Raw genomic sequence first — 23205 nt, 5'->3', positions numbered from 1 at the left:
AGCCTACTTTTCCCAACCTAATTTGCATGATCAAAATAGGCCTCCTGCCAGGAAGCATTAAAATGGCAGCCCCCCATCGAGACAAAACTCCCTTCACCATACGAGACTGAAGGACTAATAACTATTCCCAAAAACATTTTAAATCCATTAATGTTGTTTAGTAAACATTTATTTAGAATTAGTGCAGCTATCAGAATGGTTTTATCACGCTCTACTAAAGCATTTCATAAAAGCTTTTGACAGAGGAGCAGACAGCCCCACAAACACTTGTACCCGGTCCAAAAAGCCAAGCACCCTCCTGCTCTGCAGCACTCTGAATGTTTTCCACTCAAAACCCCCAAAGCATTGTCCAGTATCAACCAGACAATTCCCAACAGCTCTCTGGGGTGCCTGGCTGGGCAGCTGGAAGCACCCCACACCAAGATGTAGGGAGCAGCCAGATCAGAGTACACCAACCCTGCTGACCTCCACACTCGGCAAATAATTCTATATGCTGAATAAAACCCAGGCTGGTACAATCATGTATAAATCTCCTATTACTGATGTACTGAAGATTTGGATTCTGGTACTAATATACAGTGCTTTACACAAATTTATCTGAGCTATGTGTTATCCTTTCAGTGCCATCTGCACAAACCCAGAGTTTTATCTAAGCGCTGGAAACTAAAATAAATCATTTTCTCCTTAGCTGTGATTTTGCTGGAGACAGACGCCACAAACCTGAGAGTTGGCTAGTGCAGGCTTGTCTAGTTAGAAATAGAATTATATCTGCATCAATATGATATATTTTTAATAAAAGAAGAAGGCAAATCAGACCCTTGATATGGAAACAGTCTTAGCCAGCACCCTCCTCGTCCACGGAGGACATAATGTACAGTGCAAACTGTCCAAATCAGACCAGGATTGGCATTGTCATTTCCCCTAATAAGAATCAAGAGATAAACTTTAATTGCCACACAACATGAAAAGTACCTGCTCATTCTCCACTTGCTGTATTTATGGCCAACCCAATACAGGGCTGGAAGGCTTGGTTAGCTGTTTTCTGGGACTGTGAGCTTTTCAGCATGTCCATGCCCCACCAAATCACAAAGACTGAACGTGGTTCACCACACAACATTGACACATTGGTATCCTTCCTGCACCCACCATCCAAGATTTTGGGATGCATTACCCAAAGGATGGTGACTTGCTGGAACGTGTCCAGAGACAGGCAACAAAGTTGGTGAGGGGTTTGGAACACAAGCCCTATGAGGAGAGGCTGAGGGAGCCGGGGTTGCTTAGCCTGGAGAAGAGGAGGCTCAGGGGAAACAATATTGCTCTCTACAACTATCTGAAGGGAGGCTGTGGACAGGTGGGGGCTGGTCTCTTTTCCCTGGCAACCAGCACCAGAACAAGAGGACAGTTTCAAGCTGTACCAGGGGAGATTCAGACTGGATGTTAGGAAGAAGTTCTACACAGAGAGTGACTGCCCATTGGAATGTGCTGCCCAGGGAGGTGGTGGAGTCACCATCATTGGAGGTGTTTAGGAGGAGACTTGATAGGGTGCTTGGTTGCATGGTTTAGTTGATTAGGTGGTGTTGGATGATAGGTTGGACATGATGATCTTGAAGGTCTCTTCCAACCTGATTTATTCTATTCTATTCTATTGAAAGCCTCTCACCCTGTGAGAGCATCCCCTGTGAGTGGGACACCTCACAGTAATTAGCACATTCTGATACTGGAAGCTCAACTAATAAAGCCCAGGACTTCAGAGATGTGAGTCCTCAAAGACTTGCTGTTTACACATTTTATAAGTCAGTAGTAAATGAATGTTGTTCTCCAAAAGCACTGCAAGCAAAAGAAATTCTATTCTCTTGGCTGAACACATCCTCCAGCCCAGAGCTGCAGCTAAAGGTTCGTGGAGGATCCCTGAAAACACCAGAAGTGCTCTGTTTTCTTATACAGAGCAACTTCTAACATCTGAACTCGCTGCTGTGGGGCTTGCAATGGATTTTCTTTGGCAAATCAAGCTGTCTGAAGCACAGATTATAAAAAATAAACACTCAACATTTTTAGATCAAGCTTTCCTCCACAGACTGCGTTTTATGCACTTTCCCTGGAAATGTTACATCAGAATAAAATCAGATTTAATTGGCTCTTAAATAACTGAACAGCCACTTTAATTTTATTTCAATAGCAATAATTCATAACTCAAGCAGCTGAAATTCCAGCAGAGAATGACAAGTAAATAGAGCAGAACACACTGAAGGAGAGTATGAAAGCCACGCAGTGAAAGGTGATTTCTCTTAAACTTCATGCGTCGCCATTTTATGGGCATCTCAAAGCCACAGCCACATAAATACTCAGAGCTAAAAATCTGTCAGCCCTGGGATGCTACACAGTTCATCAGCAGAAACTGCTCAAAGACCAAGAAATGAGGTGATCCTTGCCCAACTGGAACTGCTGGGAGAGCAGCTGGGATTTTAAGCAGGGATGCAATTTCCCTCGCGCACACTAGATGGAAGTGTGCAAAAATCTTAATTCTTTCCTGTCTCAACTTAATTTTAAGGGGTTGAAACATTGCTTCACACTGTCATATGCTGAGAAATCCCTTTGTTGTTTTTTGTCTCCTCATCAGCAACTTCACTCATGGATAATCAGTATGTAAGGGAATGCCCTAAAATAGCCGTAGAATGGCATAGGTTGGAAGGGACCTTAGAGATCTACTCCAACCTCCCCACCATGGGCAGGGACACCTCACACCTCTCAAGGAGACTCAGCTGCTCAAGGCCTCATCCAGTCTGGCCCTGAACATCCCCAAGGGTGAAGGCATCCACAGCCTCCCTGGTCAGCCTATTTCAGACTCCCACCAGTCTTGTACTGAAGAACTTCTACTATAAACCCACTCTCCCTCAGCTTCAAACCATCCCCCCTTGTCCTACCGCTGGACACGCTTATGCTCTGTTGAGACTGAACAGTGAACATGAGAACATTCATCAGAAATATTAAATCCAGGCTAATTTCTAAAGTACACACACTCTATTTCTAGAGTGCTTAGTAATTACTGATGATTTGTTACAGGTTCAGGATATTTTAACAATATAGCAATTCTAAAAATACCACTTCCTCAATGAATACAAAAGGTGTTAAACACTTCATACACACTGGTGCAGTTTTGGCTGGGAAGCAAACCCCACATTCTGAAGAGATACTGGGAAAGGTATAGGAAGAAAGAGCAACTTGAAGTCTTGCAAAACGAGCTAAACACAGATGAGAGCAGCAGAGCAGCAAACCTGAATGGGATTAAATTACACACAAATCTTCTGGAAACTCTTAAAAGTGACTTGTTCCAAAACAAGCCATTTCTAAATTTAAACACTGAAGAGTTCACAGACAGGAAAACTCAAAATCAGGCAATGGTGTGATCACCAAGAAGGCACTGGAAAAGCTGTTTTCCCTTGCCTGCTCTGGCCTTTTCACATATTGATTTTCCTCCAGGCTCATTCACAAATGCTCAGCATAGTTGTGAACAATTTAGAGTAAAAGCCTGCATGAATTACCAGCTCTAGGAACACATCACCCATTCCAGGCAAAAGCTTTTCTGTAGCTGAAGAAAAAAAAAATAAACAACCACCCAAGAATCAGAACAGACTGATGAGGTAGAAGGGAAGGGCAAGCACATACCTCTTTCCCTGTCCACAATGAAGGCAAATCACACAACATTCCTCTAGCTCAGAAGATTAAAAAAAGCAAAAAAAGAAGAAAGCAGTGAGAGAAAGGAAGGCTGAATGAAGAGCAATGCCGGATAGAATAACCAAGTAGGCATGAAGGGCTCCCCTTTCCAGATGTTTAAAATGTATGCCTTTTCCATTCCAGATTTTAAAGAAAGATTAGCAGAGGGGGAAGTTTACTTTGGAGAGTGGGAGCATCCGTGTACATTTTTTGGAAGAAGGCTCATACAAGGCTGTTTCCAACCAACACAATTTACACTGTGCATACACACACAGCACTGGCTCCAGACAAGGAACTGCAGGGCATTTTTCAAAGTGTGCAAAAACTGCCTATGGAGAGGAACAAACGAGTGGCCAGGCAGCTGAAACAGGAAAGGGCAGGACTGCGATACGCAAGCCCTCCACAACGTACGCTCCGAGTTGCACACCAGAAGAAGAGGGACAGCAGGATGCAGCAGGGGATGCAGCAGGGTCAGGAAATGAGGAAAATATACACAGCACTCAACATCAGCTTATGCAGTATTTCACCAAAGAAAAACATGCACTATTTCCCCCCCCCAGCCCCACCTCTCTTTATTTGTCTGCCAGGAACCCCACACCCACCATACAGGAAGAAGTCACCTGGGAAGGCTGTGCATGGCTCCCATCTTAGCTGCGAGGCACAGGACAGGAAGGTTGCCTGAGCAGGAGAAGTGACATTACAGAAAACAACTGGATACCAGATCCACTCCGAAGAGCCAAGCCTGTCATTTCACCTATTTCCACTTGCTCTCACGTGGCTCTGAAATTAGAAACAATCAGAATCCTGCTGGAAACAATATATGGCACCTTAATTGGGTTGGCTGCACCACAGACGTCAGCGACGTATCAATTGGTAGATCATTTTTTGACTACCTTTTTTTTTTTTTCAAATACTAAAAATAGCTTCACTTTCATGGTTCACCTTTTCAGCATCACATTACTACAGACATTGTAAGAAACAAAAAAAAAAAACCAACCACCCCTCCTCGCTCACTGCACACCCAAGATGCTACAGAGCCTGCTCCCGCTGGAGGCAGGGTCTGCCACCTGATTCAAGAGAATTTTACTTAAAGGTTTCTCTCAGCTGCACTGCCATTTAAAGAAAACTGGTTTTCTAACACATTTCCCTATAGGACACCCATCATTGCATCTACTTAAAAGCCTGCAGCAGTCGAGTTATTGCTAAATACATCAATAACCCAGACGTTCAACTCAACTGCTCCACGCATTCCAAGCACAACCCCGTGCCCAGACTCCACAATGCTGCATGGGGCATCAAAACTGACAATAAAAATCTATCTCAGTTTTCATCCCAGCACACTCCAAAGCACTACACCCCTGCTATTCCATACCCAAGACAGACTACATCCAAACTCCATTCTTGTGAAATTATTCCAGTCAGGAAATGTCACCATTTTCTTCATGAACCCTGGAAACTTGGACTAATCATGTCATATATCGTATCATAGGATAGAGCAGGTTGGAAGAGACCGTCGAGATCATCATGTCCAACCTATCACCCACCACCACCTAATCAACTAAACCATGCAACCAAGTACCCTATCAAGTCTCCTCCTAAACACCTCCAATGATGGTGACTCCACCACCTCCCTGGGCAGCCCATTCCAATGGGCAGTCACCCTCTGTGTAGAACTTCTTCCTAACATCCAGTCTGAACCTCCCCTGGTGCAGCTTGAAACTGGGTCCTCTTGTTCTGGTGCTGGTTGCCTGGGAAAAGAGACTGGCCCCTGCCTGTCTACAACCTCCCTTCAGGTAGAGAGCAATAAGGTCTTCCCTGAGCCTCCTCTTCTCCAGGCTAAGCACCCCCAGCTCCCTCAGCCTCTCCTCATAGGGCTTGTGTTCCAAACCCCTCACCAACTTTGTTGCCCTTCTCTGGCGCAGCTTGAGATATGAACAAGTTAAGCGACGGGGAACACGTAACCTGTGCGTAATTCCTGAGTACAACTGGAGAGTTATACCAACAACACACCAAACTGAGCAGGGAAGCATCACAAGACACCCAGACAGAAGGTACTGAAAGTAGGAGAAGAGTCTATGGGTCTATGAAGCCAGATCAGCCACAGGTCACAGTTGTTTTTGTTTTCAGTGCCCATTTCAATGTCATTACGAAGAACCTGGAAACCAGCAGCTGAAGCCACTGGTCTCTGTCAGCTCCAGGTGCAGGCAAGACTGAGGCTAAGCTACACCTATTTTGGACAGCAAGCTTGGCTTTTGAGGAATAAAGCTCGTTAGCAAAACATCTTTGGACAAAATTAAACCCATCTCTTCTGGATGTCAGTCAGCAGAAGGCCTTTTCAGGATCTCTGCTCCTCAGCAGCTGAATCAGGATTTAGAAGGCAATTTTATTTTTTGGTGGGTTTTTTTTTTTTTATAGAAAGCCAAAAGATGAATAGTGTGACAAACTCATTTCAGCATTCATATTCAAACTAACGATCTGCAATTAAAAGCAAAATTGCTCAAAGAGCGTTATGGTTACGAGTCACAAAATACAATGGGAAAATGGGAATATGGCACACCACACAGGGAACAGAAAATTTAACTGCTCACTTATCTCCCCAGTCTGAAAACGTTTGAAGTGCTGAAAATTGAAAATGGTGGGGGTGATGCACTCCATTACAGATGCAGAAAACTGTGAAACCTTTACTCATGGTCTGGAGCATCTTACCCCATGAACAGCTGTAGAGGAGACAGCAGGCCCTGGTTAACAGGCTACAAGATGAAGGAGCGCCCTGCTAACTCAGCTGAGTGAACGTCGTGTTCTTAAAGCAATTATTTAAACGTTCTTGATCATCAGTGAAATAAATCAAGGAAGTCAGGTTGTGGCTATGTTCTTGATGTATTTAATAATTCCATAAATCCCAGAATCCTGGAAGTCACTAAGCTTTAAAGGAACACAGAATGGATGTTACTTCATCTCCCATCTTCATAAATCAGCGACTCCCCTCACTATTACCTCACTGAAGATTAGTGAGACAGCAATATATAGGATATAAAACATCTCAGTGATGGAGGCTTTGGGGAGGGGGCAGTCAGGGCAATCCCCTTCTACCTCCTCCTCTCCCTCTCCCCACCTCCACATGCTAGCCAGTAATGAGTAGAGGTCAAAACCAAGGAACAGTAAAGATGAATGGACAAAACAAGATGAAAACAAGTAGAATTGCACTGGGGAGGAAACACCTACAGGAGTTTCTATCCCATGCTCAGGCTTTTCCAGGAGTGCAGGTGAGGACACAAGCTGAGGCTCCCATACAGCGTGGAGGAGTTGGTGTTTCTGGGAAACACAGAAAATCCAGTCCTGACAAAAAAACCTGACTCCATCTCTTGATCTGGTAACAGTTCCCAGATGCAAACGTAGCTATAAAAGCTTATCTATCAGAGGACAACTTGAAACAAATACAAATAAAGACCTAAATGAAGGCAAATACCCAAGTTGCAGAGAACATAAGGGTTCCTCAATTTTACATTTGGAGAAGAAAAAAAAACAAAACAAACCAAAACAAAAAAACAATACTACATGGACATTCTCCAATGGATTTTTTAATGTTATTAACAGAAATAGCACCCCAGGCTGTGCTCAAGCAGAAAAAGTGTGAATCTCTTTTGCAGTGTGAAGCAAAAGGGGGATCAAAAATACCATCTTATTAAATGGATACTTATTTGGTGCCAAGCACATTATTTATTCAATTGAGAAGTTCAGAAAATGACAGAGGGAGAGCCACAAACAAGGTCACTACTTAATGTCAGTATCAAAGCTGATCCTTAGCGGAATTTAAACACCTGCCTTTTCTTTTATCTCAGCACAAAATGAGGCTTTTTCTTCCCCCCCCCCCTTTTTTTTTTACACTTCAAAAGCCATGCAACACAACAAAATAGACGCCAAGCATGAAGGAACAGAGAGCATGCCAGCATCTTTCAGCAATCATCTTTCCCTTGTCATCCATTATGTCAGATTTATCTATTTTTGCTTAATTCTTGTTCCAGCAATATGCATCCTTCCTCCCTCTAGACTATCAGGCTGGCTGGGCTTGAACTCAATATGGCTTCTTAAAATAGTTGAGAAATATTGAAAATATTTGAAGCAATGCTTGCAAATTACAGCCTATTAATCAGCCCATCTTGCAGCTCCAGCTCGACCTGCAACTCCCCCCAGAAAAGGGGCAGCCTCTGATTTCTTCACCTCAGAAATTCTACTCAACTGCACACTGCAAAAACCACTTTAAAAAAGAAACAATTTTTTTTTTCTTTTATGGAGGCATTTTTTTTTTCCTAAAAGGATGTATTTACTGCAAATCTTAGCCTGTTTGTTCTGGCACCTACTTGCTTTTGACCCAGACAACTAAAAATTATCTATCAGTTAGTTCACTGTTGCTTGCTTTCTGCTGTCGCTCCTTCTTTCCACAAGTTTTCAGACCCTGTGGACTGGCTCTACAGGACACCAGACCCACCTGGAAGCTCTCCCTGTGTCTTTCACCCCTCAGCAGGCTGCTGGTTGTGAAAGCCTGTTCTCTCCACCTCTAATACCTGCAATATGCTTCAACAGCATCTCTTCTTACTGCTTTATGCATTTGCTTAAATGAACAGACTCCCAACAAGTTCAAACTCTTTAGGTGAAAAAAGACCTGACCAGAAATACATGTGCTGAGAGGAAAAAGCAGCGATCATCACTATCTTCCCTTCCTGCCTACGCTGGCACCCATCACAGAATTTTCTCAGCTGGCTGCTGAATCAGATGAAGTTTCTACAGCTCACACACACACACAAATCACAAAGCCTGACACGTCCAGTAGGATTTATTCAATCACAAAGTCATCACCGTTGCTCCAGCACAAATGACATCACTCAAGAACCCAACCTCACCTACTGAGAGCGTGCTCTCTCCTGCAGCTACCAGGGCAACAAAGAACTGGGTCTGGGCAAGAAAGAGGCACAGGTATCGTGGCAAAAAGTTTTCAACGTAAACTTATGTTTTCTTGAAACGCTGTGATTAAAGAGAAGAAATAATTAGGGCTCTGAGAAAGAGTGAGTGCAGCAAGTTGTGACTGAACTAACTAACCTGCCTCTGTGATTTATGCTAAAACTTATAGCTAGCAATTAGAGGTGATACCAAGAGGAGGATAAAACACATCCGTAAGCCCTCGCAGGTGCTGCTCTGGGAAGATCATCTGCTGCATAACCAAGAGCAGTGAAGTACTCTGCTTGCAGGAGTGGACTGAGAACAGAGAAGTCAAGCTCCGCAGCTTTCTTCAGGCTTTAAGATGCTTGGGAAAAAAAAATGGTCGGTAGGAAATAAAAACGACGCGTCATTTATTAACGATACCTCCTGCAAAACGACACTTTTCCTCGGGAAAAGACTTACACAAAGGATTTGCACACATCGCAATCGCATTTCCAACCCTCCCCCCTTCATTTTTTTCCTGAAGGCACTTCTCTGTCGCGACGGCTGACGTGTTATCGCGATTCCCGCCGGGTATCTGATATCAAGGGAAAGGTATTTCACAGCTCTAGGTGGCGGGGGCAGCCTGCTCCCCACAAGGACAAGGCGTGGAGCTCGGGACTTAGGGGAAGAGGCCTCCAGGGAGGCGGGTGGGCCGGGACCGCTCCCGGGAGGGGGATGAGAGGACGGGACACGGGGACAGCTGAGTCGTACCCACGTCCCGTCCCCTCGCCCACCCTCCCGGGAGCGGCCCCGCAGTGCTATCGCGACAGAGGGAGTATCGCGACAGAGGGGATACCTCACACTGCCTCAGAGAATGGCGGGGAGGGGACACCCAGGAAGGACAATAAGGAAGGGGGAGGGTGGGGGGGTGGGCCGCCGCCGGTCCCGCCACCCTTGTGTGAGAAGGTGGCTACCGCTCCTCGTACTTACTCTCGGTGCCCCTGCCCGGGCCTCATGGCGCCGCCGCCGCTGTGCCCGTGCCGGCCCCACCACCACCGCCACCAGTGCCGCCCGCCGTTGACTCTCCTCGTCCCCGTCCTCCTCCTTCTCCTCCTCCTCCCGCGCCGCCGCCGCCCGCCCGCCCGCTCTCGCCGTGGTGGCTGCGCCAAAGCCGCTCCCGCGCACGCGCGCTGCCCGCCAACGGGCCCTGCCGTCCCGCCCACCGCGCACGCGCGCCGGCCTCCCAGAGAGGAGGGGGCGGGGAGGGAAGGGCCGCGCCGCGTCACACCGCCCCCTGGCGGTGCCCAGTAGCGCGTACAGTACAGCGCCGAGCACCCGTGAGGAGCGGAAGGGCTGAGCAACGGCTGCTGTGATGGCTGCGCCAAGGCGAGGATGGACAACCCCCTCCACAAGCCTTCCTGAAGTCAATTAAAGCAGAGCGGCCGTTTCCACTCAGGCGATTGGCTCGGACTGGGTAAATTAACTTAGTTATCAAAGCTCATTAGAATCATAGAACCATTCAGGTTGGAAGAGACAGAGTTCATTATTAAGAGATCCATTTAAGATCATCAGATCCAACCATTAACCCAACACTGCCAGGCCACCACTAAACCACATCCCTCAGCCCCACATTTACCTGGTTTGTCGATACCTCCAGGGCAGGGGTCTCCATTACTGCCCTGGGCAGCCTGTTCCAGGGCCTGACAAACCTTGGGGGAAGACATTTTTCCTAATGGCCAACCTAAACCTCCCTTGATGCAACTTGAGGCAACTTGTCCTATCACTTGTTCCTTGGGAGAAGAGGCCAGACCCCATCTGGCTCCAACATCCTTTCAGGGAGTTGTAGAGCAAGAAGGTCTCTTCTGAGCCTCCTTTTCTCCAGGTTAAACAACCCCAGGTCACTCAGCCACTCTTAGAATCTGTGAGTTTCAGGTCAGTGCATGGAGACACTTAACTTCTTCCCATCTTTGGAGCATTTCAAGTGCTCTGTGTGCTTGGCTCCATCCCTCTCCTGCCTTGAAGAAAGCTGGGACCAGGCTCAATGCTGGCAGGAGGGTGTGACCTTGACCTTCCACATGCCAAGGAAAGAGCTTCCCCTATGTACCCCCACCTCATGTTGTAGGGAGGTAGGGGCTGGTCTCCCAAGTAACTAGGGACAAGATGAGATAAAATAGCCTCAAGTTACAGCAGGGCAGGTGTAAAGTGGGTATTAGGAAAAATGTCTTTTCCTGAAAAGGTTATCAGGCATTGGAACAGGCTGCCCATCCCCAGAGGTTTCAAACACACCTAGACATGGCACTTCAGGACACTGGTTAATGGCCACGGTGTGTTGGGTTTGACAGTTGGACTCCATCCTAAAGGGTTTTTACAACTAAAATGATTCTGTGATGGAATGCCCCCAACCCCCCAAAGCTCACCTGGCTTTTTACTCCAGCAAGGTGTAACCTTCAAAAGTCACAGCTCAGGAAACAGGATCCAAGCTCCACTGGGAAGGAGGAAAGACATAAAAGTGTCCTGCTTTTAGCTGGAATAAAAGGGATAGAAGGTGGCAGCAGCAAGGTCCAGCTGACAGGGAGGAAGAAAGGAGATGAGAACACTTGCTTCTGCTGGGACCTCATTTTATTCCAAAGGAAAATACAAATTCAGGTAGCAGCAATCATAGGACCACAGTGTCCCCTGCAAGAGGAAAACAAGGCAGGGCACTCCATGGAGGCTTCTCACCCTGGCTTTCAGATGACTCCTGACAGAAGAATCCTTCACAGCTCCAACATAACCAGCAAAACATTTCCCTGATGTTGCACTGGAGAAGAACAGTGAACTCAGGATTTGCTCCACAGGTTTGGGTTCCAGGCAGGAGCATAGAGTCCCCAGCAGCCCCTACCAGATCACTTCAGAGGGAGCAGCAGCCCAGCCTTTCCTTGCTCAGGGATGTCCATTTCTAACAGCACAGAGGGATTTACCTGGATTCCTGGCAAGAAGCTGCTCAGTGCTCCAAGCACCTGAGCATGGCCATGTGTGGAGAGAAAACTCAAGCACTCCAACACCAGGTCCACATGTGGCACAGTCACACACTCATGATGCCAGGCTCCACTAACACTCCATGCCAAGGGCTCCAGAGCAGCACAAGGTGCCCCTGCCTTGCTCCTTCCAGCCTCTGAGCCTTGCTTGCACCCTGACTTGTGCCAGCTGCTCTACAACCCCAACACCCCATTAAACCTGAACTGCAGAACCTGCTGCCATTCTCATGTTGGGCTTCCCTTTAGCTGTGATGACCTCTTTGTTTTCATTTGTGATCTTGGTGCAATAAACTGCTCAAATTCCTAACAAAGGGGGTAGACTGCTTTTTGCATGACAAACAAGTCATTCTGAAGAAGGAAACATCGGTGAGATTCTACTAGTGGCATCTTCAGGTGAAACCACCCCACACTCATTCATTAGCCAAACATCCAGAGGGATGGACAGGAAGGACCTCACTGGGCAGCAGAAACAAGATGTGTAGAGGCAGAAAGATACCTATTCCCTGCTCCAGTTCACTTCCCAATTAATACACTCCAGCAAATGCCATTCCCTGACCTCCTTGCTGGTCAGGGAAGCAGCTCATAGACACACCTAGACTGGACCACAGCTCCATTTCTCACTTCTTCAGCAACCCACTTGGATGAGTCTGTGACCAGACCCAGCTCCCTGGAGTGAGTACCACAAGACAGGAAAGGAGGACAGGGAAAAGAGAAGAAACAAGCATTTCTACAAACTGTAACACACAAGTGGTCAGAATGAAGGCAGCAGCTGGCAGTCGTCTAAGAGGATGGTACATGGCAGCCTGCAGGAAGAGCTCCAACACTGGAGCTGGAAACAACTGGCCTTGACTATCTACAGAGAGTCTGAGAGCTCCCTCTGTCACACCCAGTCATTGTGGGGGTGTTTCTGCTAGCCAGCAAACCCCTTTGCTCAGTCTACCTGGGCAAAACTGGCTCCCTGCACAGCCATCCACTCACACTCCAGATTATCAACAGCTGACATGAGACACCATGTGGGCCAGGGTAGCCTCTTCCTCCTGCACGACCACTGCTGGGGTGATGCAGCCTTCAGAGGAGATGACAAACATGCTGATAATCCTTCACTGCAGAGATGCTCCTGAACTTCCAGGTACAAACACTTGACAGCAAGGACTTGGGACACAGCCCAAAAGTCGATGACAGCTCTATAACTGCAGTACTAGAAGCATGTGTGTAGCTGGTTCTCTCATGTCCATCCCCAGCTTCCACAAGACAAGGTGCCACAGGAGGTCTGAAGATTTTATTTCAGTTTGGGCCATTCCCACAAAGAAGAACACATTCTACTTCAGCCTGCCTTCCATCTTCCTCTGTTTCTGGATTGGACAATGGTTCAATCAAGATACCCCTGGAGGAAAATGGGGCCAGTTTCTTCACCTGACCAGAGTGTTCAGGAGCTGGTAGAACATATGCAAAAGGGCTCAAGTCTTCAAGTCCACCTTGAGCTTCAAGCGAACATCACACAGGAAAGCATTCATCAGGTCCTGGCCAGCCTCCTGAGCAATCCTGCTGATAACCTTACCTCCTCTTCCAATCAACATCATCTGCACAAAACCCAGAGAGAAGATGATCATGTGCACCCTTACATCACTTAACTGCACAGAAGGATCACCCAAGAAAACAACAGTGCAGCCACAGCTGCAGTTCAAGGGATAAAACAGGTACAGAAATCCCAAGATCAAACACAGGCCACCTCAGAAAGGTGCAAGCTCTTACTGAACAGCCTGTGACTGTCTCAGGCACCCTGCTCTTCCCAGCAGAGACCTCCCCAGCTAAGGGAGAGCTGGACACAGCAAAGGTGCACACAGCTGGACCCAAGGAAACTCCTTTCACGCTCCACAGCATTCAAACTCCCTCTTGTTACTCACCATATGAGACTTTCTGGGGACTAAAAGGCTCTGCACAATGAACAGCTCCCCACTCGGTCCTTCCTCCCACAGCTCTGTCACCTGCAACAGCAAGTGCACACTCAGCACTTCTCACAGCACCTCAGGAACCACAACCATCACCCCCTGAGCTGCCAGCTCAGCTCCCCTACATAAGCACACAAGGGTGGCCCCCTCCAAACACACAAAGGGTCACAGCACCCAACATGCAAGTCCCAGGTCACCTCATGGGGCCGGTAAAGAGCCTTGCAGATTGCACAGGTTCCCACGCAGGGCTCCCCTCCCAGCCTGGCATTTCTCATAGAACAGCTCAAAGCCTGCTTGTGCTCACTTCCCACCTGAGTCACACCATAGGGCACTTCCAGTGGCAGGTACTCCAGGATCTTCTCCCTGATGAGATTGTCACAGATCTCCTGAGGTGACTGGCTGGTCAAGACCCCACTGTGAAACTCCCAAGGCCCTGGCTTGGCTTGCATCAGGAGGTACCTCTGTCAGCACAAAGCACACATTGCACCCATCAGCTGCCACAGGCCACTCTGGCAATGCCACCAACCCCTGTGCTCAACATGCAGTAAGTTGGTACAAGGATGCTGCTGCTGGTCAGGCATCAGGGCAGCAGTTTAGCCTTTGGCAGGGTAAGAAGAAAGGGAAACTTCTGCGACTCTGCTCTGCCCTGGTGAGGCCGCAGCTGGAGTACTGTGTACAGTTCTTGGCTTCCCAGTTCAAGAGGGACAGAGAACTACTGGATAAAGTCCAATGGAGGGCCACAATGATAATGAGGGGACTGGAACATCTCTCTTATGAGGAGAGGCTGAGAGACCTGGGGTTCTTTAGCCTGGAAAAGAGAGGACTAAGAGGAGATCTTCTCAATGCAGATAAATATCTGAAGGTTGGAGGTCATGAGGATGGACATGGGCTCTTTTTAGTGATGGCCAGTGACAGGACAAGGGGTACAAACTGGGAGGTTTCATTTCAACTTAAGGAGAAGCTTCTTTACTTTGAGGGTGCTGGAGCACTGGAACAGGCTTCCCAGAGAGGTTGTGGAGTCTCCTCTAGACACTTTCAAACCTTGCCTGGATGTATTTCAGGCAACCTGATCTAGACAAACCTGCACTAGCAAGGGACTTACACTCTGATCTCCAGAGGTCCCTTCCAATCCCTAGCATCCTATGACTCAAGCCCTGCCAAAGGGTCAAACCTCCCTAGAGCTGTTTCTGTGAAGTACAATAAACCACAGTGTCCCTTGTAGCTGATAATGCATTGGGTGCACTCATTGCTATGAGCAACCTGCTACTTGGAGAGCCTCAAATGAGAGTTCTGTACAGAACACTCTGAAGATACCACATGAACATGCTCCACATTGACAAACAACACTTCCCCCAAGCATCCCAGGCCAAGAACAGCAGCTCAATGAGAAGTACCAGGGACCCCCAAGGATAAGAGTACACCAAACTCAAAGCACAACAGAAGTTCAGACTGCAGTTACCTTGAGCGTATCCACCTCCTCCCCATGGAGAGCTGCCAGCATGAAGATCTCCTGGAAGCATGGCCAGCCTTTCATATCTTTTAGATCTCTGGGTCCATAGTCCTTTGGCCCTTGTGCTTCTTCTGTGACCAGCCTAGACTCAGAAGCCCTTTTATCACTGCTGTTGTCCAAGCTAGAGCCTTCTTGAGCTTGATCTGCTTCATGCAGACAGTGGGACTCAGGGGCCCTGTTCTCAGGTGGAGAAGCCCAAGTGATTTGATGAGGAGACTTTGCTGAAGAACTGGAATCCTGTTTAAATGCAGATCTCACTTCCAGTTTCTTTCCATTCACAACTCCCTCTGTTAGCTCAGTTACTAACTGCAGCAGAAGAAATTTATTCTTTAGCAGATCCACCTAAAGTAAGAGAGACACACAGAGGGAGGTGTAAGAAATTTGTTCTAAATGAGGTTGGCAGCTGGGGTCTGGATCCAAAGGAGCCAGAAGAAACCATCCAAGGCAGGCAGCTGCTGGAGGACAATGCTTCTGCAACAGAACCATACTGTTTTCCAAGCAGAGGCCAAGCCAGAGTGTGTCAGCAGCTCCAGCACAGTTTGTCCAAATACTGTCAACTTGATAGTAACACCTTCTTTGGCAGCTCTGCTGAGATTCTTGCCAGCCAGCCCCACTGTGGTGCCAGCTCCTCTTCCCAGGCTGATTTAAACCCCTGTTTGCAGCATAGAGCTTTAGAGATGATTTGCACTACACATACACACTTAAATACTGTGGAGCACAGGGGCAAACTGGTATCCCTTAACACACCCAGACTCAGGGGCCTAAAATCACATCACTGCTGGTGGCAGTGACAGTTTGAAGACAGCAATTTACTGTAGAAGGTAGGAAGAACAAGCTCCTCATTCACCTTGTTCAGAACCAGGACACTGGGGATCTGAGGAAACCGAGAAAGACACTTCAGCACCTCCCTGCTCAGAGAGTTTCGTGTCCAATGATCCGACACATCCACCAGAACCAGAACTGCCAGAAAAGAATAAGGGAAATAAAATGAACCTGCATGTTCCACAACATTCATTTCCAGGTTATGGTCCTTTTCCCCCTGCTGCTCTCTCTCTTCTACAGGAGAGCACACAGAGCATTTTGATAGAACAAGAAAACGCTGCTTAACTCGTCACCCTAATGACATCACACACATGCTAAAACTTAACATCCAAGACCAATTACTATCCCAGGCTGCCTCCCCTAGGCACCAGCCAATTTTTATGCCCTCCTCAGCTCAGTACTTCCAATTTTTTATTGCCCTTCTCTCCTCATCCAGATACCACAGCTACAGGGCTGTAAAATTCTGTGGCAGATAAAGGGTTTGGCTTGATCCAAGAGGAGTCATGTACCCACCTAAATCTGCATGTTTCATGCTGTCCCATGGGTCTGTCAGCATGGCTTTATCTAAATTATGTCTGAAAAACAAATGCAAATGAGTAAGCCAGACACTTTTTCACAATCATCTTCCTTCCCCACACAAAAGGGCAAACCCAGTGTTTTCCATCATCCCAGATGACACAAAGCTGCCTTATGGGCTAGGACATGCTTCATTACATGCACAAATACAGAACGAAACATAACAGGGCTTGAGGGATGCCAAAGGCTCTACATGCTACTGAAATGGCAACAGTAAGAAACACAGAGACCCAAATAAGGCTAAAAATACATGTTCCTGTCACTCTTGTTTCACAGACTTCCCATGCTGGAAATTGTTCTCTGCATTTATCAAACCTCAATGGGCAGAAGTCCCCCCTGCAATCTCCCCAAAACAGAGGTAATACCTTTTGACTTTATAAGGAGTAGTGAGGCCAGGAGTGTCCAAAATTACCTAGAAAGAATAGAAACGGATCTTTTAATTTTGCCTGCAGTTAGTAGTCAAGATAAAACTCACTTTGATGAAATTAAAAGGTGAGCCTGTGGGATACAAGTGAAAAGAAACACCTCACTTTTTGGCTAACACTCCCCACTGCCCCAGGCAGGAGTAGGTCTGAAAGCTTACCAGCTGTGTGTCTTCATATGTGACAACACCCCGGGCTTTGCATCGGGTTGTGTGCACTTTCTTAGAGACAGGGAAAACCTGTAAGAAATCAAACCCATTACACAACCAGAACACATCAGAAAAGTAACTTGGCTGCCTGAACTTACTGCTCCATGCCAGCTTTACCTTTCTGCCCAAGAGCTGATTAGAGAGTGTGGACTTCCCAGCATTAGGTGCTCCAATGATGGCAATTCTTAAAACCTTGGGGTTCTGGGGCTGGTCAGGCTGATTCCGTAACAGGCGCTTTTGTTCTTCTACAAAGGAAAAGAAGAAGCTTCAACACTTCTAAACCCCCACAGGTTCAGGATCGTCAGTCCCAGCGCTGGGACCCAGGTGGCAGCTGTTACCACTCACCTTCGCTGGTGGCAACAGGCGGTGGGTGCTGACCCAGGGTGTCGCCCGGCTTTTCAGCTGGGATGCCCAAGATGCTGCCCAGCGCGGAGTTGCTCCCACTCCAGCGGGTGGGGAGCGCAGCGGCCCGCAGGGCGCCGCTCTCTAGGAGACGGGCTGTAAGGACAGCAACTATTAAATATACTAAAAACATCCCGAGGCCGTGTCGCCCCCTTCCTCCTCGTCTCACTGCACCCGCACAGTATTCCCCGCTTACCCAAGGCCTCTGGGCCAGCCCCACAACACCGACCTCGGCCCGCCCCGGCCTCACACCCGCCCTCCGCTGCGGCCCCGCCTTAGGAAAGCGCCCGCCGCTTCACAGCCCCGGCCGCCCCCGAAGCAAGGCCTCTGCCTCAGCCTCTTCACCTGGGCCCAACAGGAGCGGTCCCGCCGCGGCGACCCTGGCGACCCACCGCACGGCCCGGGCCGCCGCTATAGCTACGGGCGCCGCCATGTTGCCCTGCCGCGGGGCAGGCTGGGAGCGGGAGCAGCGCCCACCCTCATCAGCACGAAGTAGGGGAGCATAGAGAGGAGAGGGAGGGACCAGAGCGTCGCCCTCCGTCTCAGGGGACTGTGGGGAGGAGGAGGGCGGGAACGGGGCGGGAGGGAGTGGGCGACGGGCGGGCGTGCAGCCGCGGGGGCGCCGCCTGCCGGCCTTGCAGTGCAGTGCCACTACTCACACACCGGTTCCAGCAGTGCCCCTGCCACGCAGACCCGAGCGACCAATGCCTTCCTCACACAGACCAGTGCCTTCACCGCACAGACCAGTGCGACCGATATCCCTAGCAATCCCGCCACACAGTCCGAAGCTCCCAATGCCCCCATCACAGACCAGCGTTCCCAGTGCTCCCTGTACTCCTAGTGTTCACACTGCAGACCAGTGTTCCCAGTGCTCCCAGTGCCCTCACCACACAGACTAGTACTCCCAGAGACCCCATCACCGTGAGCCCCAGTGCTCTCTGTAACACACCGCGGTGCACCCAGTGTGTCCCAGTGCTCTCTACAACACTCTCTAGTCCATCCCAGCACACTTCAGGATGCCCAGTGCACGCATGTCACACCTATGTATCCACCTGCTCCTCTGTGCTCCCCAGTGAGCCCCAGTGCTCCAAGTTTTCTGCAGTGCAACCCTGTGCATTCCAGCGGTCCCCCTGCAATACAACCCAGTTCTCCTCAGTGCCCCTTGCGGTACACTCCAATGCTCCCTAAGTCTCCCCAGTTCCCTCCACAACATACCCTGGTGCCTCCCCGTTCTCCCCAGTGCCCCCTGCAATACACTCCAAGCACTCCAGTGCCTCTTGCACCCCTGCCCTGCCTGCACCCTGAAGCTCCTCTACACTCCAATGTTCTCTGCCCCACCCTGCACCCCAGTGCACCCCCTGAGCCCCCTGGTACACCCAGTGACCTAGCCCCACCATGGGCCAGAGCCCTCTCGTGACGCAGTGAGGAAGAAGAGATGGAGCCATGGTGCCTTGACCTCTTTTATTGACCTGTGCCCAATGCCTGGGCTCCATTACCATGTCCATGCTGTGCCTTGCCATGCTGTGCCATGCTGTGCCATACCGTGCCATGCCTTGCTGCGTGCCCAGCCGTCAGCAGAACCGTTACCATTACTAAACTCAGTAATGGTAACGGTTTCCCCGCCGGCCGTGGGTCTCTGGCTGCAGCTGCTTTTCCCCCATCTTGGGGTGCCCTGTGACCCCCCAGCTGCCCCATCCCCCCCCCCCCTCCCCGTGTGTCCCCCAGCCCCTCCGTGCGCAGGCTGTGGTCCCAGGCGGCGGTGGCTCCGGGCGGTGGGGGTGCCTCCCGGGGAGTACATCATCTATACTGTAGTGTCTCATAGCCAACTTACAGTATATGATGATATCCTGCCCGGGGCAGCGGATGACCGGAGAGCAGCACCTGCCTGAGGGGAGAGGACAGTTAGGGAGCACAGAAGCAGGGCTGTCCCCTCCTCACTCCACCATCCCACTTAACCCATCCCGGCCTCTTCGCTCCCTCCACCCCAGAGCAGGATGAAGGTTTCTGAAGACCTCCCCACACCAGCACCCCTCTCATGCCCCCCAATCCCAGCATAGTGGAGGAGGACAGAGGCTCTTGATAGATTTCCCACCCCAATATGCCCCTTACTCCCACCTTGTCGCCCAGGTCCCACCACCACAGAGTAGGATAGTGGCTCCCAGTAGCCCTCTTACCTCAGTACCCCCTACCCCATTTTTGTCCCCTCAGTTCCACTGGCCCAGAGTGGGATGAAGGCTTCTAATAGCCTCCCCACTTCAGCACCCCTCTAACCTCTCCTTATCTCCCCCCCAGTCCCACCACCTTAGACCAGGACAGAAGGTTCCAACAGTCCTGTGAACCCAACATTCTCCCTACCCCATATTTCTTGCCTATAATGCCCCTGGCAGGCCAGCAGCTCCCCAGCAGGTGGCACCTACCTATGTGGGTGGCACTGGGGCTTTGCGGGGTGCTGGCTCTGCACCCGCCTTATAAAACCTGCTCTGCCTCATCTGCATATCTCACATCTGCACTGCACAGCTGGACCAGGCCCCTTAACCCCTTCCTTCCCAGGCAGGGCACAGCCCCAAGCAGCTTCCCCCGCCCCGAGCTAGCCCATGGGGCACTTGGGCACAGGAGGTTCCCACAACCACCCCCCTCCATCCTCTTGCTTTGACCCCTGTGGTCACCAGGGTGGTTCCTCCCCTTAGGTGATGAGACCCCAAAATGGAAGCTACCCATTGCAAACTGTTTTTTAGTTGCTGGACCAGAGCTTTGGACATGGCAGGACAGCAGACACGTGGGGATGAGACCTGGGGTGGTGGGAACATGAATGCAGGAGTTCAGCCTGCACAGGCACACCTAGATGAGGTACATGCATATGGTCCCCTGGCCATATATGGTCTCCTGAGGGACATGTCCCCTAGAAATGTGTCCTCTAGCAGTGTGTTCCCCCCAAAGGAGATGTGCCACTCAGCCTGCAGGGACCAAGTCTCCCCTGACTGCATGTGCCCCTTCCATTGGGATGTGTCCCCTGAAAGGATGGATCCTCCAGCTGAATGTCCCCTAAGGACAGGCCCCAGTGGTGATGAGTGCCCCCAGGAGGGACATGTCACCTCATGGAGCTTGTCCCCGGCCACTGTGTCCCCAAATGGCTGCAGGCCCTGGCTGTGTCACCAGCCTCTGCATGACCCTGGTCATATGTGTCCCCCAGCCATGTCTGTCCCCACAGGGTCACAGCCTGCAGTGATCCCTGCCATCGTGCCCTGTTGTTTGTGCCAGGACAATGTTCCTGGAAGCCGCCTGCACAGAGGTGATAATCCCCTGCCAGGACCATCTGCATGGGGACCTTGATAAGCAGCAGTGTCCAGCTATTAGGGATCCTGCTCTGCCATGTGAGGTGTCCCAAGGCTCAGTCACCTCTGGGGAACAAGAACAGGGGCAGCATCACCCACACTCCCCTCAGTCTGGCCAGATCCGGTCAAGATGTGGCACAGGGTCAAGCCCTGGCACCAGCCTGTGCCCAGTCATTCGGGTTCCAGGACTTGGGGGCTGCAAGGGACCATCACCTCCTGCCTTTGGCCCCTTCTGTGACCCAGAGTTGTCTTATGAGAGCCTGCAGTGGTTCCCAAACTGTGTCACAGGCACCACTGCATCTAAAGCAGGGAAATAAGTAAAGTGTTGCAAAGAGATGCCCTGCCAGCCCCAGATGGACCCCATGGGATTGTCCCCATCCCAGCCTCGCTGCCTGCTGGGCACCTACAGCGCCCAAGGGTGTGGACTGTGGCCTTGCACCCCTTGTGGAAAAGGGGGTGGCCTGAGTGTTCCCTAGCTTGTCATGGGGAGTGCAGGAGGTGCCACAGGGGACCCCTGTGTGCTGCAGCCCTCTGGGCAGCTGTGCTGCTCCAGGGCAGTATCTGGCCACACATAAGGAGGTTCTGGGGGCTGCCAAGCTGTATCTGCAGGGCCTGCTGTAGGGCATATGGGACAGGGGACTTTGTCCTGCCCAGGGGGGATACAAAGGGTCTTGAGAACGCAAGGGAATCAGCTTTGCCCTGGGGAGAGCAGAGCAGTGAGGCTCCCCACATGAGCCCCACTGAAGACTGACCATAAGGACAGGTACCTCCAGTGCCACCCTGTGTACCCCATCACAGGGCTGGTGTGGGCGTCCAGTGGCAGGGCAGGGACACAACCAGCAGCAGAGCAGGGGGGAAAGGACAGTAGCATGACCTGCTGTCTCCAGCCCAGCTGCTGGGACAGAGCCTTTGGCCCACATCAGTCATGCTGCAAAGCCTGGAGTGCCACTGGTTGGGATGTCCTTACAGTCAACAGCTCCCTGGGTTAACATAGGTGATGCAGCTGGATCTCACCTGCCACCCCTGGTGTCTCCTGGCTCCCTACTCACCTGTACTGGGAGCAGGACAAGGCAGGACAAGGCTCTCCCTGCATCCAGGGCCAGCCAGGAGTAGCCCAGGGATGGTGCAAGGAGCTCACAGGGACATGGTGACCTTGGGGAGGCCACAAGTTGCTGGGAATTCTGCAGGAGCAGTGTGAACCAGGACCTCATTGCCATGCACCCCTTGTTGCCCCATCCCACTGGGAGCACCTGCCCACTGAGGGGCCAGCAGCCTCCAGCCAGCCCATGCCACGGCTGGTCAAGCACCAGCTCTGGCACTTGCTGCAGCAGAGGAGGTGGATGCAGGAGGCACAAGACAAGAGGCCAGGTGGGAGGTGACAAGGCTTTATTATCACACAGCAGTGGGGACAGCAGCAGGGCCGGGGCACACAGGCATGCACATGCAGATAGGACCTTGCCCGGCACACCCACCAGCAAGAGCCAGATCTGTGCCGGTGGCCCCACGGCCTGAGCACAAGCTGGGGGCTGATAAAGCTGTTCCTCCCCGCCCTGGCTGCAGGGAAGGGGGGCATGGGGTGCCAGCAGCCCCATAGCACCCATCCATCCCAGAGCAGGACACTCCTGGCAAAGGGACTGGCCAGTACTGGGGGCACTACCAGGAGGGGGACCTGGATCTCTGCTTCCCTGTAATGGCAGGGGTGGCACCAAGCTGTGGTTGAAGGAGCCATTGGAGGAACCCTCACCAACCCCCAGTGCCTGAACAGGTCACCACCCCTCAGCAGCCCCAGGCTGACTTTGTATGTGGGTTTGGGTGCTGCAGCCACACTGAGCACAGGAGTAGGGAAGGGGCACATGCCAGTGCAGGGACCTGGTGGCACCTGTAGGGAGTACAGGACACAAGTAGGGGACAACCTCTTTCACATTGTCACTAAGGGCAGCAAAACCACTGGCCACAAGGGGGACAGAGTGAGGTAGGGGCTTCTGCACTGCCCGCTGGGGTATTCCCTGGTCAGCACTGAGGGCCATGGCACCAGTCCCAAGAGTAATGGTCCCCAGACAGTTATACAGGCCCTGGGTGTGGAGCCTGTCTCAGCCACAGCACCCTACCTGGTCCCTCTGACCCATGGCTTTGGTACTTGTGGGCAGCAGGGCACTCGGGAACAGCAGCCTCCTTCTCAGAAGATGGAGTGGCTTTGGCACAGTGCTACTTTGGCTTTCTTGGTGGTGGGACCTCATCAGGCCTGGCTCAGACCAAGACTGAGTTGGCTCCCTCCATTAACAGCCTCCCCTGAGCTCTCCCTGACTCCAGACCTTGGGTGGAAACTTCCCCAAGTGAA

General features: G+C 50.7%; 2 protein-coding genes across 3 annotated transcripts in view; both read right to left on the bottom strand.

Moving 5' to 3' along the window:
* Positions 1-9789, bottom strand: part of FAM222B (family with sequence similarity 222 member B) — a 37608-nt gene extending 27819 nt beyond the window's left edge. For both annotated transcript variants that reach the window (XM_054166635.1, XM_054166636.1), the window contains exon 1: positions 9619-9789. The gene's annotated coding sequence lies outside the window, so the exon portion shown is untranslated. The remainder of the gene's footprint in view (positions 1-9618) is intronic.
* A 1446-nt stretch (positions 9790-11235) lies between these two features.
* On the bottom strand, positions 11236-18043 carry ERAL1 (Era like 12S mitochondrial rRNA chaperone 1). The gene is made up of 11 exons (XM_054166864.1): positions 17881-18043; positions 17479-17631; positions 17251-17378; positions 17086-17163; positions 16868-16914; positions 16440-16501; positions 15952-16064; positions 15054-15446; positions 13906-14055; positions 13550-13630; positions 11236-13225 (listed from the first exon to the last, which is right to left on the bottom strand). The coding sequence occupies exons 1-11, from the start codon at positions 17966-17968 to the stop codon at positions 13103-13105; spliced, it is 1416 nt and encodes a 471-aa protein (XP_054022839.1). The 5' UTR covers positions 17969-18043; the 3' UTR covers positions 11236-13102.
* Positions 18044-23205: the final 5162 nt, after the last annotated feature.

The sequence above is a fragment of the Dryobates pubescens genome, chromosome 13, assembly GCF_014839835.1.
Source record: "Dryobates pubescens isolate bDryPub1 chromosome 13, bDryPub1.pri, whole genome shotgun sequence".
Lineage (NCBI taxonomy): Eukaryota > Metazoa > Chordata > Aves > Piciformes > Picidae > Dryobates > Dryobates pubescens.
The sequence above is the reverse complement of the archived record's forward strand: the minus strand, read 5'-3'. Positions and strand labels throughout refer to the sequence as shown.